Source organism: Scyliorhinus torazame, chromosome 9 (genome assembly GCF_047496885.1).
Source record: "Scyliorhinus torazame isolate Kashiwa2021f chromosome 9, sScyTor2.1, whole genome shotgun sequence".
NCBI classification, from domain to species: Eukaryota; Metazoa; Chordata; class Chondrichthyes; order Carcharhiniformes; family Scyliorhinidae; genus Scyliorhinus; species Scyliorhinus torazame.
The window spans coordinates 72,819,596-72,834,376 of NC_092715.1; the positions used below are offsets into that span (position 1 = coordinate 72,819,596).

At 45.7% G+C, this 14,781-nt stretch overlaps 1 protein-coding gene across 7 annotated transcripts in view; it reads right to left on the reverse strand.

The window, feature by feature from the left end:
* tnpo1 (transportin 1) overlaps window positions 1-14,781 on the reverse strand; it is a 233,726-nt gene that overhangs the window by 70,399 nt on the left and 148,546 nt on the right. For all 7 annotated transcript variants that reach the window (XR_011949032.1, XM_072516131.1, XM_072516134.1 and 4 more), the window contains exons 10-11: window positions 1,830-1,890; window positions 1,281-1,449 (exon numbers count right to left, since the gene is read on the reverse strand). Coding sequence is in view for 6 of the 7 variants with exons in the window: in XM_072516131.1 (XP_072372232.1) it covers window positions 1,281-1,449; window positions 1,830-1,890 (230 nt within the window). In the remaining variant the exon portion in view is untranslated. The remainder of the gene's footprint in view (window positions 1-1,280; window positions 1,450-1,829; window positions 1,891-14,781) is intronic.

Genomic DNA, 14,781 nt, shown 5'->3' on the forward strand with positions numbered 1-14,781 from the left:
AATTCTCATTTTCTCCCACTTCTGGAATGGCAATAATTCAAAACAACATCAGGGAAAATTAGCTCCTGCTGTTACCAAGTTGTTCCAGAACAAAAATGCCCTTTTTTTAAATCTTAGGATGTGGGCATTGCTGTCATGGTGCTACTGTTCATCTGCTGCTACATTGAGAAGAGGGCAGTTAGCCCATGATCGAGAGAGAGGAGAAAAGGGGAAAGATATGTCATTTATTAAGAAAGGTTTGGAGTGGGCAGCACGGTTCCAGTGAGGTTAGCACTGCTGCCTCACGGCGCCGAGGACCCAGGTTCGATCCCGGCCCCGGGTCATTATCCGTGTGGAGTTTGCACATTCTCCCAGTGTCTGCATGGGTCTCACTTCCACAACCCAAAGATGTGCAGGGTAGGTGAATTGGCCACATTAAATTGCCACTTAACTGGAAAAAAATAATTGGGCACTTTTAATGATATACGACCATTTTGTTTCAGATAGTACGATCGCAACAACCTTGATCGTTCACAAAGCAATTATTCCTATAGTTTCATACAGGTACTTTCTGCAATACTGTTTTACTTCAGTAAACGCCAACTCAGCGAAAAACAGAGATAATTGCAAATCCAAATGCCAGTTCATGGGAAAATATTGCTCCGTGTAGGTAATGACTTCTATAAATTTAAACAATTTCATCCTTTTAAAAGCTACACTACACCTACAGGAGAAAGAGGCCTTATATAAATAAAATCTTTATTATTGTCACAAGTAGGCTTACATTAACACCGCAATGAAGTTACTGTGAAAACCCTAATAAACTAGTATCTATAGGTAAGTTAGTCTAACGGCAGTTGTAAGCACTATTTTAAAATCCATAATTTGAAGTAACTGAACTGATCTTATGGACTGGACTGAACTGATCTTTCCACGCATCTTCTTTACAGTTGTAGCATTATATACCGTATACTTCACACATTGCTATGTTTATGTATCCTCATGATGTTCGTATGTTTTCATGCATTACATGCTGGAGGATGAGTGTTTTCATGTAGAGTTCCAAAGCATTCTGGTCAATTAACCTGCAATGTTAACTATCTGTTCACAAATTGATCATAGTACCATCCCCAACATTCCTTGCCAACCATCTGCCCTAACAAATTCCTTGTATTACTTCCTTGCCTGATTATCGTAAAAGCATTTTATACAAACCAGAGTAGCATTTAATATTGGTCGACAAAGCATGTTGATTAGCAAGTAAATAAAATTAAGCAGCATTTCATTTATTTTAAACGTACTTAAATTCCAATCAGAAATTGTATCATCATCATCGAGATCATCCTCCTCCTCCTCCTCTTCGCCAATTCCATCCTCTTCATGCTGCTGAGCAACGGTTCGAGATCTATGAAAGCGAGGTTTAATATCTTGCTCATTATCAGGAACAGCTTCATCTTCCTCAACATCACCCTGAAAAAGAAAATCAACCAGTTAATTGTTAATCATTTCTGAAAAAGATGAACACTCCATTCTCAGATGATCCTCCACTCTCAGATGATATAGCATGTGGACTTTTTTTTCAAATTCATTTACGGGATGTGGGTGTCGCTGGTTAGGCCAGCATTTATTACTCATCCTTAGTTGCCCTCCAGAAGGTGGTGGTGAGTTGCCTTCTTGAACCGCTGCAGTCCTCGAGGTATAGGTACACCCACTGTTAGGGAGGGAGAGTTCCAGGATTTTGCCCAGCCACAGTGAAGAAACAGCGATATATTTCTAAGTCAGGGTGGTGAATGAATTAGCAACGATGTACTTCAAATTAACAGTGTTCAGATATAAACAAGAGCACTCACCTTAAGAAGAATGATATCAATTTCTGAATATTTCATCCCATTCACAAGGACAGGTATTAACCTGAAATTAACAAGTATTCTCATGTCAGGTCTTGTTTGACTGTGTACAGTTCAATATGATTAACATTTATGACAATGATTTATTGAAATGATGCTATGTTGCTAAGAATTTTATAGCACGCACACAACAGAATTTGAAATCTTTAGAAGTACTGGATATGTTAAGTTATTTAAAACTAATGTCTTTGTGCTGATGGGCGAGTATGCAAGACTTTGTTCCCTTTACCAGTGGTTTTGCAGGAGCTTGTTCACACTTTTCTAATCTTCAAAGTTGGGTACATGAAATAACAGCAAAACTATAAATTTCCTCGGCACAGCAATAATGCCTCAGATATTGCGTAGATTGTTTTTTCTGCTATTGACAATGAGCAAGTTTGCAAAGCTATGACAAATTTTGAAAAAATTAATTTAAGAGTATCCAATTCTTTTTTTTCAATTAAACGTGGCCAATCCACTTAGCATGCACACCTTTGGATATCGTAAAAGTATAATGGGAGTGAGACCCACGCATACACAGGGAGAATCTACACGGACAATGACCCTGGGCCGGGATCGAACCCAGGTCCTCAGCGCCAGCGTGAGGCAGCAGTGCTAACCACTGCACCACTGTGTCTCATTGAAAGCTATGACAAGTTGAACAAACGTGAGAAACTCACTCCAGTTTCACTTGATTTGCTTATCAGTTTTATCTTAAAGAACAATAACACGTGGACTATCGCTTTCGAGATATAATGATATCCGTGTCCACTGTCCGTACAGCTTATATTCCAACTTATATTAGGGTCCAAAAAGGGAGCCACCTCAATCAAAATGCAGTAGCCAGCCACCTTAACCACACCCCTATAGCACCTAGCACGTACACTAGTCAAGCACATGTCATTGTGACAAGTAGCACTAAGCATACATATGGAGAAATAATACAATAACAGCAGAACTGTAATTACGGCACATACTGACATGGTTCAAATTTATCTTTGATGAGAGAACATTCAAGGGAGCGGTGTGCAAAGTGTACACAGATGGGCGCAAAAACAGTAGAATTTTGCAGTTAGAAACACAAGACAATCGATACATTGGTGATATTGGCAACAACAGAATATCTAAATGATCTAAATATATCTTGCAGCTGGCACAGGTTATTCTATGCAATTTCCTAAAGTTTTTGACTGCGGTCTACCCCTGCCGCGACACGGAGTTTGAGTGCTTAGTCCTCCAAATGTTCAATGTTATGCGGCATCCAGGATACTTTAACCTCAACCCAATTATATGGCCTAGCACTCAGATTGATCAAGCACCTGAAGCATGCTTTCAACCTCATGTTCTCTATGCATATCAGAACAACGTCCTGGGAAAGTGCGTAGATCCCATCGACTGTGCCTGGACAGTGTAGTTTAAATTGCTTTTATTTCAGACTTTTATCTCTGGGTGAAAGAATTCTGGGATTATAAACATGTGCATCACGACAGCTGCCAGAAAACAAACATTAATTTACATAACGTGGTGCTACTGGTCATATGCTAGCTAAACAATGAGAAAATGCCTCTTTCCTGTTGTCACAGATGATAACATTCATGAAGGGAGCACCTTTTGTCAGGTCAGTACAATTCTTCATGAATTTTATCCGTGACAAGTAGAAACAGCAGTGCCTCAATCTGTATGCTCTTGTTACTAGTACAATGGTCAGATTTGGAGTAGTGTTCGGTTCTTACAACTACACTACAAAAATGTGTCAGCATTGGAGATGTTATCAAGAAAGGCATCAAAATAACCCCAAGTTTAAAATTGATGTGCCAGGAAGAGCAAATTGAACCACAAAAGTTTAGATAAGGATATTGAAGGATGTTGAAGGTGGTGGATAGGATGGCAATCAAAGGGCTGCTTTGTCCTGTATAGTATCGAGTTTCTGGAGTGTTGTTGGAGATGCACACACACCCTGGCAGTCCTGAGGCTATGATTGACCTGCAACACCATTGCCACCTTCGTTTATACTAAATGTGACTCCAACCAGTAGAGTTTACCCCGATTCCATCGACTTCAGTTCTGTTTGGGCTCTTTGATGCCACACCCTGTCAAACGCTGCCTTGTTGTCAAGGACAGTCACTCTCACCTTTGAGTTTAGCTCTTTTGTCCATGTTTGGACTAAGGTTGTAATGAAGTCAGGGGCCGAATGGTCCTGGCTGAACCCAAATTGAGCAACTGTGAGCAGGATATTGCCAAGTTTCAATTGATTGCGCTGTTGATGACTCTTTCATCCCTTTCCTGCAAATTCTGGCACAAGCTTACAAAGAATACAGCACAGGAACAGGCCCTTCGGCCCTCCAAGCCTGTACAGGTCATGATACCACCCTTGCCAAAACCCTCAGCACTTCCTAGTGCCATATTCCTCTATACCCATCCTATCCATGTATTTGTCGAGATTATGTGTAGGAAAATAATCTTTTGAATTTGAGGAGCAATTCTGTGCACTATCATTGAGTTGAATTGGACTATTTGGAACATTTATTCAGGAGGTGATCAATAAGGTAGCTAAAGTGTTGTTAAGGAAGTAAGTGACCATACATCAGTGCAAGACGAGGAGTCAGAAAGCATTTCAGAGATTCCACAAGAATACGAACCAACAGTACCGAATACTGGTGAACAACAAAAGCAACTCAAGAGGACAACACTCATCTTTTTTTAAAATTTAGAGTATCCAATTCATTTTTTCCAATTAAGGGGCAATTGAGCATGGCCAATTCACCTGACCTGCAAATCTTTTTGGGTTGTGGGGGCGAACCCCACGCAAACACGGGGAGAATGCGCAAACTCCACACGGACAGTGACCCAGAGCCGGGATTGAACCTCGGACCTCAGCGCTGTGAGCCAACCGTGCTAACCACTTGCGCCACCGTGCTGCCCAGAGGACAACACTCATGAGCAATGTCAAAGCATAGTAGAGCAAGTGGATCAAAAAAGGAGGGATAGAAATTAAAATGAACATACCACACAGAAAGGGCCCAACCTGCCCATGCTGATGTTTATGCTCCACTTGAGCTTATACCATTTTCCTCAACCATCAGCATAATCCTTCATTCTGTTCTCCCACATATGGGGCTAGATTCTCCGACCCCCCCGCCGGGTCGGAGAATCGCCGGGGGCTGGCATGAATCCCGCCCTCGCCGGTTGCCGAATTCTCCGGCACCGGATATTCGGCGGAGGCGGGAATCGCGGCCCACCGGTTGGCGGGCCTTCCCGCGCGATTCTCCGGCCCGAATGGGCCGAAGTCCCGCTGCTAAAATGCCTGTCCCGCCGGCGTAGATTAAACCACCTACCTTACCGGCGGGACAAGGCGGCGCGGGCAGGCTCCGGGGTCCTGGGGGGGACGTGGGGAGATCTGGCCCCGGGGGGGCGGGCCTGTGCCATGGGGGCACTCTTTTCCTTCCGCCTTCGCCACGGTCTCCACCATGGCGGAGACGGAAGAGACTCCCTCCACTGCGCATGCGCGGGAATGCCGTCAGCGGCCGCTAACGCTCCCGTGCATGCGCCGCCCGGAGATGTCATTTCCGCACCAGCTGGCGGGGCACCAAAGGCCTTTTCCTCCAGCTGGCGGGGCGGAAATTCATCCGGCGAGGGCCTAGCCCCTTAAGGTTGGGGCTCGGCCCCCAAAGATGCGGAGCATTCTGCACCTTTGGGGCGACGCGATGCCCGACTGATTTGCGCCGTTTTGGGCGCCAGTCGGCGGACATCGCGCCGATACCGGGGAATTTTGCCCATGATTATCTATCTTGCATTTAAATGTTGTCTTCTATTTCCCTCAATGAGATCTTGTGGTTGCGAGTCCCACGGTCTCACCATTCTCAAAATGAAGTTTATTTTGGATTATTTTGAATTTCTTGGTGACCATCTTATACTCTTCCCTACAAGTGGAATACAGTGTCGACCCTATCAAAACCTTTCATAATTTTAAAGACCTCTATTAGATAATCCCTCAGCCATCTTTTTTCTAGAGAAAATTAGGCCTGTCCCGTTTGTCCTTTCTGCTGAGGTATATACTCAGTTCAGAAACACTAAAGGGGCTAAGTGGCCTACTCTTGTTCCTAATTTTTTTTTTTTGCACCCTATCTAGAGCCTCTATATCCTTTTTACAGCATGGCAATCACAATTGCACACAACACTCACAAGTGCGGTTTTATCGAAGTCTGATAAGTGTTCAGCATAACTTCTCTACTTTTTAATTCTATCCCTCTCAAAATAAATCATGGTGCTTCGGTTTGTGAGGTCTTATTAACCTGCATCATAACTTCTAATACTTTATACTCCATTTGCTCTTCTACCCATTTAGATTCTTATTTTTTGTCATATGTGACCTCCTTCTTCTTACCAAAATGCAATACTTACCCAGGTTGAAATTAATTTGCCAATTAAATGCCTAATCTAGAAGTTTCTTAAGGTCTTATTGTAATTTGTTGCAATCCTTCTCTCCCTCCCAATTTGTATCCTCAAATTTTGAAATTGTGTTTTTGATTCCAAAGTCTAAATCATTGATATAAATTATGACCAGCAGGGGTGCCAGCACTGATCCTTGTGGGATCCCATTTCCCACTTTCTGTCATCCTTAACTTTACCTCTCTGCTTTGTTACAATTAGCTAGCTCACTGTTTTGTTTAGAATATAAGAGTGAGAGAGAGTGAATGAGAGAAATACAGGAACAACAGGACTATAATAACTTTGGTTCCAGCGTGTCTTTGGATAACAAAAGTCATGTAAGCAGCAAAGATGAGAAGTTTATACAAGGTTTCCAAAACGGTTTTCTGGAACAGTACGGTTTTAAGTCCAACATGAAAAAGGCATGTTGAAAGAGGCATCCCTGAACGCTAGACCTAAATCTAGGCATGGACACGATGGAGAAAAATCTGTGACAATCCTTCTGTGCCATAAATCCGTCCATGTTCCTAAATGAAATGGTGGATGCAGGTAGAGAGAAACATCGAGGATAAAGAAACCATACTGATTAGGTTCAGTACAAGAATTGAAAAAGGAATTAAAGGGAGAGAGAAACACCTGACTGGAAAAAGTCAATGTTAATGTAAAAAGAAGTAACCTAGGTATACGGAAATAAATATTTGGTAGATACGACTGTGGACAAACAATAAAAAACATTCAAATAGATGATGTTTTGGGTACATACCAGACAAAACTTAGTTTCTCAAATGAGTGAAAAAATTCAAATTTGAATGAAGCTGAAAGGCACATGCCTAAACAAAGACTAATAAAATTCGTATTGAAAATATTGAGGAAAAGCAAGTACGTTTGGACTAGCTAAGAGGGCATATGGATTTGTAGGTGGCAAACGGCTCGATAGTAGGAATGAATGGAGGTGGTGGAACAATTAGGAAACCTCTTTGGACCCCAATTTTTATAACGCCCAGGAGTATGGAAGTGGCACGAGGGACTAAGTATAATATCCTTGTTCAACAGGAAGAAGGCATACATCCGCGGAATGCACAATGAAAGGTAGAACTCTAGGAAGTACAGAAGATCAAGAGGCATCTTGGGATGCATGTGCAATGATCCATGAACGCAGCAGGACAGGTAGATAAGGTATATAAAAAGGCTTATGGAACACTTGCCTGTATTTGCTGAGACAGACGAGCAGAGCAGGGAGGTTATGATGGAGCTGTATAAAATGTTGGTTAAGCCACAGCTAGAGTACGGTGTGCTGTTTTGATCGTCAGACTATAGGAAGGATGTGATTGCACTAGAAAGGGTGAAGAGGAGATTCACCAGAATGTTGCCTGCTATGAGAGACACTGGTTAGGCTGGGGTTATTTTCCTTAGACCAGAGAAGACTAAGGGTGAACTTGATAGAGGTGTAAAAAAATTATGAGGGATATAAATAGGGTAGATAATAAGAAACTATTCCTCTTAGTAGAGCAGTCAATAACCAGGGGGCATAGATTTAAGCTAAGGAGCAGGAGATTTAGAGAGGATTTGAGGAAAAACGTATTCACTCAAGAGGGTGGTTGGAATCTGGAACACAGTCTGAAAGAGTGGTAGAGGCGGAAACCCTCACAACACAGAAGCATTTAGATCAGCACTTAAAACGTCACAGCACACAATGCTATGGACCAAGTACTGGAAAATGGGATTGGAATCGACAGGCGTTTGATGGCCAGCACGAACACAATGGGCCAAAGTACTGAAAAACTCCATCACTGTATGCTAGAGAACCTAAAATCAGCATTGTTCAACTTCCAGGGGTCATAACATGGCATAGATTTAATACTTGTAGAAATATATGGATTAATTAGTCCATCTCATGCCATCACACATAGATTGTCAATCCAGGTACTTTTTCAGATCAAGCAGGTTAGCAGACGGGGTGGGAAATGGGATGGGCAACAGATAGCATTGGTAGAAACTGAAGAGATTTACATTTATATAGCACCTTTCACAAGTACAGGGTGTCCCAAAGCACTTTACAGCCAATTTGTGCACAATACGTTCCCACAAACAGCAATGTAATAATCAACACATAAATCGTTTTTTGTGATGTTGATTGAGGGATAAATACTGTTCAGATCACTGGGAATAATCTCTCCATTTTGCAATAGTGCCATGGGATTTTAATCCAACCGAGAGGCAAGATGGGTCCTCAGTATAACATGTGTTCTGAAAGACAGTGCAGCAGCAGCAGATAGTACTATATTGGAGTGTCAGCCATGGCTTTTCGTACTGAAATCCAGGAGTGTGACTTCAATCCACAACCTCTGACTGAGGTGGTGTGCTACCAACCGATCCGCACCTGACGGGAGGAATGGGCAAGATGAAATAGACTGTGAAGGGGGATGAAAAAGGAGAGGATAGAAGGGAAAGATGGATGATGAGGGAATATGTCTGCCCATGTCTCTGTTCCACATCACCTTGCAATTCCACATTACTTCTTCAGGATTTACTTCTGTTGCTTAATCCAACAGGTTTTACTTTTAAAAGATTTATGCTTTCTATTATTTTTCTCACCACTGCCTTTGATCTGCTGGAATTGTCCCTGGCTATGATGCAGTTTAACGGTTCACACTGGAACTTGAGGCCACGTCATGTGATTTTGTATCATACAGCCATCTAATATCCATTTAAAACCTTGCCACCTCTCTTACTAATACATATTGGATGAGACAGAGAAGAACAATATGGAATGGTCCAACAAATTTCATTAAGTTCTTTGGAAAAGGGTGATTTGGTAAAGAAATTAATTTTCAAAAAGGTGTTTGATAGGGAATTTCCATGGAATAAATGAATTCCAAAGTAGTTTATATAGCTGTTGGTCATGACTAAAGCATTCAGTGACTCCCATCATGTTCACTACCGACTGCAGTTTTCGTTACTACCGGTCTCCAGCAGTGCCAACCTTCATATTTATTGCTGCAGAAATCAGCATTATGCTACATAGTGCATCAGTACAGCCAACGAGATTGCTGAAAGGCATCTTTGGCAGGATTTCTGATACCCCATAATTCCAATGTCTCTGAATTCAAATTTGTATTTTTCTCCACCATTCTTTCCAGCACCGCCAAAAACATCTTCCCTACACCTAACCTCAATTTCTAATGCCAGTTAGCTTGTAGTTCATTAATCACTTTGCAGTTAGATCATGCAGCTACAACAGTCTTTTGAAGCCTGATGCATGCTCAACTAAACAAAGGGATACAATTTAATATCAAATAACCTTTCCAAGTTCTTTCTGGCATTAATTCTGAACAAATATGTACATGAGGGGATAAAGTAACAATTCTCAACAGTCAATTAATGGTTAGATTTTTAGTATTTTACTGAAAAATCGCAGCAGGTTATTTGGTCAGCTTTAAAAATAATTTATTGCTATTGGAAATGTTGCTACAATATACAGGTTTCATTTTGTTTTCATGTTCACCTACCTAAAAAATCCTAAAATACTACAATAAGGCTCCGATTTCAATGAAATGTTTAAATTTCCGATTATTTGTTTGAAAACATGATTGACAGCTCAAGCACTTGCAGCTACCAGATTGCGATGTCAATAAAAAAAAGCTGGTATAGGTTTGCATGACTTCCGGTGGCTGCAGGTAGGAGAAGGTCGCACTCAATGCAGTTCCCGCCAGGGTCCTTGTTTTTTGTTCTTTTTGCCCGGTTCCCGGGGAATCGGGTGACAAACCTGACCTATCTAATTGTATACGGCACTGGTCGACCAAAGTATGCCAAAAGCTACAAAAAAGCAGCTGGAAAGATAAATACTAGTGGTAGTCCTTCTACGGGCCAGAGAGTGCGAACCTCTCAGGGAGAGAGGGTGGCGGAGACGATCTCGATGGGTGTGACCACTCTTATTACAGAGGAACCACTGACTGGGGTAATGTCAGGTGATTTCAAAAAATAATTTGAGAAACTTTGAAAGGAAAGGAAGGGAGATGATGTAGACCCTCAAAACGTCTATTGATGACTTCCGGTTGCGGCGATGACCAGCTAAGCCGCACATTTCGGCACCTCCCGTTTCAACGGACTTTTGGGCTCTTATCGGGAGCCCCAGCGGAAATTTTTTACGGCCAAACCCAGTGTGAGGTGACAAAGGAAGAAGTCCCCCCGGGTGTGGATGGAAAGGAGCGACAGCAGTGTCCAGATTGCAGAGGATCCTCTGGAGCAGCGGCAGGGAAGAGAAGGGAGAAGCAAGATGGCGGCCGAGGGAGCCCAGAGGGTATGGGGCCCGAAACAGCAGGAGTTCCTCCGACGATGTGTGGAGGAGCTCAAGAAAGAGGTGCTGGCGCCGATATTACTGGCAATCGAGGGATTGAAGGAAACACAAAAGGTTCAGGCGATGGAACTCCGTGGAGTGAAGGCAAAGGCAGCCGAGAACGAAGACGAGATACAGGGCCTGGTGGTAAAAACGGAGACGCACGAGGCACTACATAAGGAGGTGCATCGAAAGGCTGGAAGCCCTGGAGAACAGCTCGAGGAGAAAGAATCTAAGGATTTTAGGTCTCCCCGAAGGGACAGAGGGAGCTGATGCTGGGGCGTATGTGAGTACGATGCTCCATACTCTAATGGGAGCTGAGGCCCCAACGGGCCCCCTGGAAGTGGAGGGAGCGTACCGGGTCCTCGTGAGAAGACCAAAGGCAGGGGAAACACCACGAGCAATAGTGGTGAGGTTCCATCGCTACAGGGATGGGGAGATGGTCCTGAGTTGGGCTAAGAGGACACGGAGCAGCAAGTGGGAGAACGCGGTGATACGCGTATATCAAGATTGGAGTGCGGAGGTGGCGAGAAGGAGGGCGAGCTTCAATCGGGCCAAGTCGGTGCTCCATAGGAAGAAAGTCAAATTTGGGATGCTGCAGCCGGCAAGATTGTGGGTCACACACCAGGGCAAACACCACTACTTCGAGACGGCGGAGGAGGCATGGACATTCATTCATTTCCCACGCTATGGAAATTGAGGTGGGAAAAAGGGCGCAGGAAGGAAGGGGGCCTCACACATAGGGAGGTCAAAGGATAAACGGGGGAAGCCGAGGTCAGCCAGAGTTAGCCGACTCCCAGAAGCAATATGGGGGAGCAATCAAGCTAGAGGGGAATCTAGCGGGGGGGGGGATTAACTGGGTTGCTGCTGCTGAGGGTAAGGGGGAGCTGATACGAGACGAGGTGGTCGGGAAGGGAGGGCGCCGTCTGGGGGACAGACGGGTGCGTGGGACCTGGGTGAGGAGCTGGCTTAAAAAGGGGGATGGCTAGTCGACGAGGGGGGGGGGGGTAAATGGCCCCCCAACCCGGCTGATCACGTGGAATGTGAGAGGTTTAAATGGGCCGATTAAGAGGACAAGGGTGTTTGCGCACTTAAAGAGACTGAAGGCGGACGTGGTTATGCTCCAGGAGACGCACCTGAAATTGGCGGATCAGGTTAGACTAAGGAAAGGATGGGTGGGACAGGTATTCCACTCAGGGTTAGATGCAAAAAACAGAGGGGTGGGAATACTGGTGGGGAAACGGGTATCGTTCGAGGCCAAGACCATAGTGGTGGATAGTGGGGGCAGGTACGTGATGGTGAGTGGCAGATTGCAAGGTGAGGCAGTGGTGCTGGTGAACGTATACGCCCCGAACTGGGATGATGCGGGATTCAGGAAGCGAATGCTGGGACGTATCCCGGACCTGGAGGCAGGAAGCTTGGTAATGGAGGGGGGGGATTGTAACACAGTGCTGGACCCAGGGCTGAACCGGTCCAGATCCAGGACCGGGAGAAGGCCGGCAGCGGCCAAGGTGCATAAGGGATTTATGGAGCAGATGGGAGGGGTAGATCAGTGGAGATTTGCCAGACCGATGGGGAAAGAGTTTTCCTTCTTCTCCCACGTCCATAAAGTATACTCCCGGATAGACTTTTTTGTCTTGGGAAGGGCGCTGATCCCGAAAGTGGCAGGAACGGAGTACTCGGCTATAGCCATTTCAGATCACGCCCCACATTGGGTGGATCTGGATATAGGAGAGGAAAAGGAGCAGCGCCCACTTTGGAGATTAGACATGGGACTACTGGCGGACGAGGGGGTATGCGGAAGGGTGAGGGGATGCATCGAAAGATACCTGAAGGTCAATGATGGTGGGGAGGTCCAGGTGGGGGTGGTATGGGAGGCGCTGAAGGCGGTGGTTAGAGGAGAGCTGATTTCCATTAGAGCCCACAAGGGGAAACAAGAGGGTAAAGAAAGAGAGAGATTGGTTGGGGAGATTCTGAGGGTGGATAGGCAGTATGCGGAGGCCCCGGATGAAGGGCTATAAAGGGAAAGACGAAGACTACAGACGGAGTTTGACCTGCTGACCACGGGAAAGGCGGAGATGCAGTGGAGGAAGGCACAGGGAATACAATATGAATATGGGGAAAGGGCGAGCCGGCTGCTGGCCCAACAACTTCGAAAGAGGGGGGCAGCGAGAGAGATCGGAGGAGTTAGGGACGAAACAGGAAAGATGGAGCAGAGAGCAGGGAAAGTGAACGAGGTGTTCAAGACATTTTATGAAAGGCTGTATAAGTCCCAAGCCCCGGAGGGGAAAGAGGGAATGATACACTTTTTGGACTAGCTGGAGTTTCCGAGGGTGGAGGAGCAGGAGGTGGCAGATCTTGGGGCGCAGATTGAGGTGGAGGAGGTGATCAAAGGAATTGGGAATATGCAAGCAGGGAAGGCCCCGGGACCAGATGGGTTCCCGGTGGAATTTTATAGGAAGTATATGGACATGCTGGCCCAGCTTCTGGCGAGAACCTTCAATGAGGCTTAGGAAAGGGGGATACTACCCCTGACAATGTCGGAGGCGACAATATCGTTAATTCTGAAACGAGACAAAGACCCGCTGCAGTACGGGTCATACAGGCCCATCTCCCTCCTAAACGTAGATGCCAAGCTGCTGGCCGAAGTGATGGCGATAAGGATAGAGGAGTGTGTCCCGGGGTGGTACATGACAACCAGACAGGGTTTGTTAAAGGGAGACAATTGAACGCCAATAGACGAAGGTTGCTGGGGGTGATGATGATGCCCCCACCGGAGGTGGAGTCAGAGATAGTGGTGGCGATGGATGCAGAGAAGGCATTCGATAGAGTGGAGTGGGACTATTTGTGGGAGGTGCTGAAGAGATTTGGGTTCGGGGAGGGGTTCATTAGATGGGTTAGACTTCTATACAGGGCACCGGTGGCAAGTGTTGTTACAAATAGGCAAAGATCGGGTTACTTCCGATTACATAGGGGTACAAGACAGGGGTGCCCCCTGTCCCCGTTACTGTTTGCGTTGGCAATTGAGCCATTGGCCATAGCGCTGAGGGGCTCTAGGAAGTGATGGGGGGGTGCTTAGAGGGGGAGAGGAACATCGAGTGTCATTATATGCAGACGATTTACTGCTGTATGTGGCGGACCCAGTAGAGAGGATGCCAGAGGTAATGCAGATACTCAGGGAGTTTGGAGAGTTCTCGGGATATAAATTAAATATGGGAAAGAGCGAACTTTTTGTGATGCACCCCGGGGAACAGGGCAGGGGGATAGATGCTCTGCCGCTGAGGAGAGTGACAGGGAATTTTCGATACCTGGGGATTCAGGTGGCCAGGAACTGGGGAACCCTACACAAACTTAACCTGACGCGACTGGTAGAGCAGATGGAGGAGGATTTTAAGAGGTGGGATATGGTGCCCCTGTCATTGGCGGGCAGAGTACAGGCGGTCAAGATGGTGGTACTCCCGAGGTTTCTTTTCGTGTTTCAGTGCCTCCCCATCCTGATTACTAAGGCCTTTTTAAAAAAAAAAAATAGATAGCAGCATTATGAGCTTTGTATGGGCGGGAAAGACCCCGAGGGTAAAGAGGGGGTTCCTGCAGCGCAGTAGGGACAGAGGGGGATTGGCACTGCCGAGTCTGAGTGACTACTATTGGGCCGCCAATGTGTCGATGGTCCGTAAGTGGATGAGGGAAGAGGAAGGTGCGGCGTGGAAAAGGCTGGAGATGGCGTCCTGTAAGGGAACAAGCCTGAAAGCGCTGGCAACGGCGCCGCTACCGTTCTCCCCGAAAAGGTACACCACAAACCCAGTGGTGGTGGCGACCTTGAAGATCTGGGGGCAGTGGAGACGACACAGGGGAGTGACGGGTGCCTCGGTGTGGTCCCCGATAAGGAATAACCACAGGTTCGTCCCGGGGAGGACAGATGGGGGATTTCAATGCTGGCAGCGAGCAGGAATTAGGAAGCTGAAGGATCTGTTTGTGGACGGGACGTTTGCGAGTTTGGGAGCATTGGAAGAAAAATATAAGTTGCCACCAGGGAATGCTTTCCGATACATGCAAGTGAGGGCAATTACGAGGCAACGGGTGAGGGAATTTCCGCAGCTCCCGACGCAAGGGATCCAGGATAGAGTGATTTTGGGGGCATGGGTTGGAGAAGGT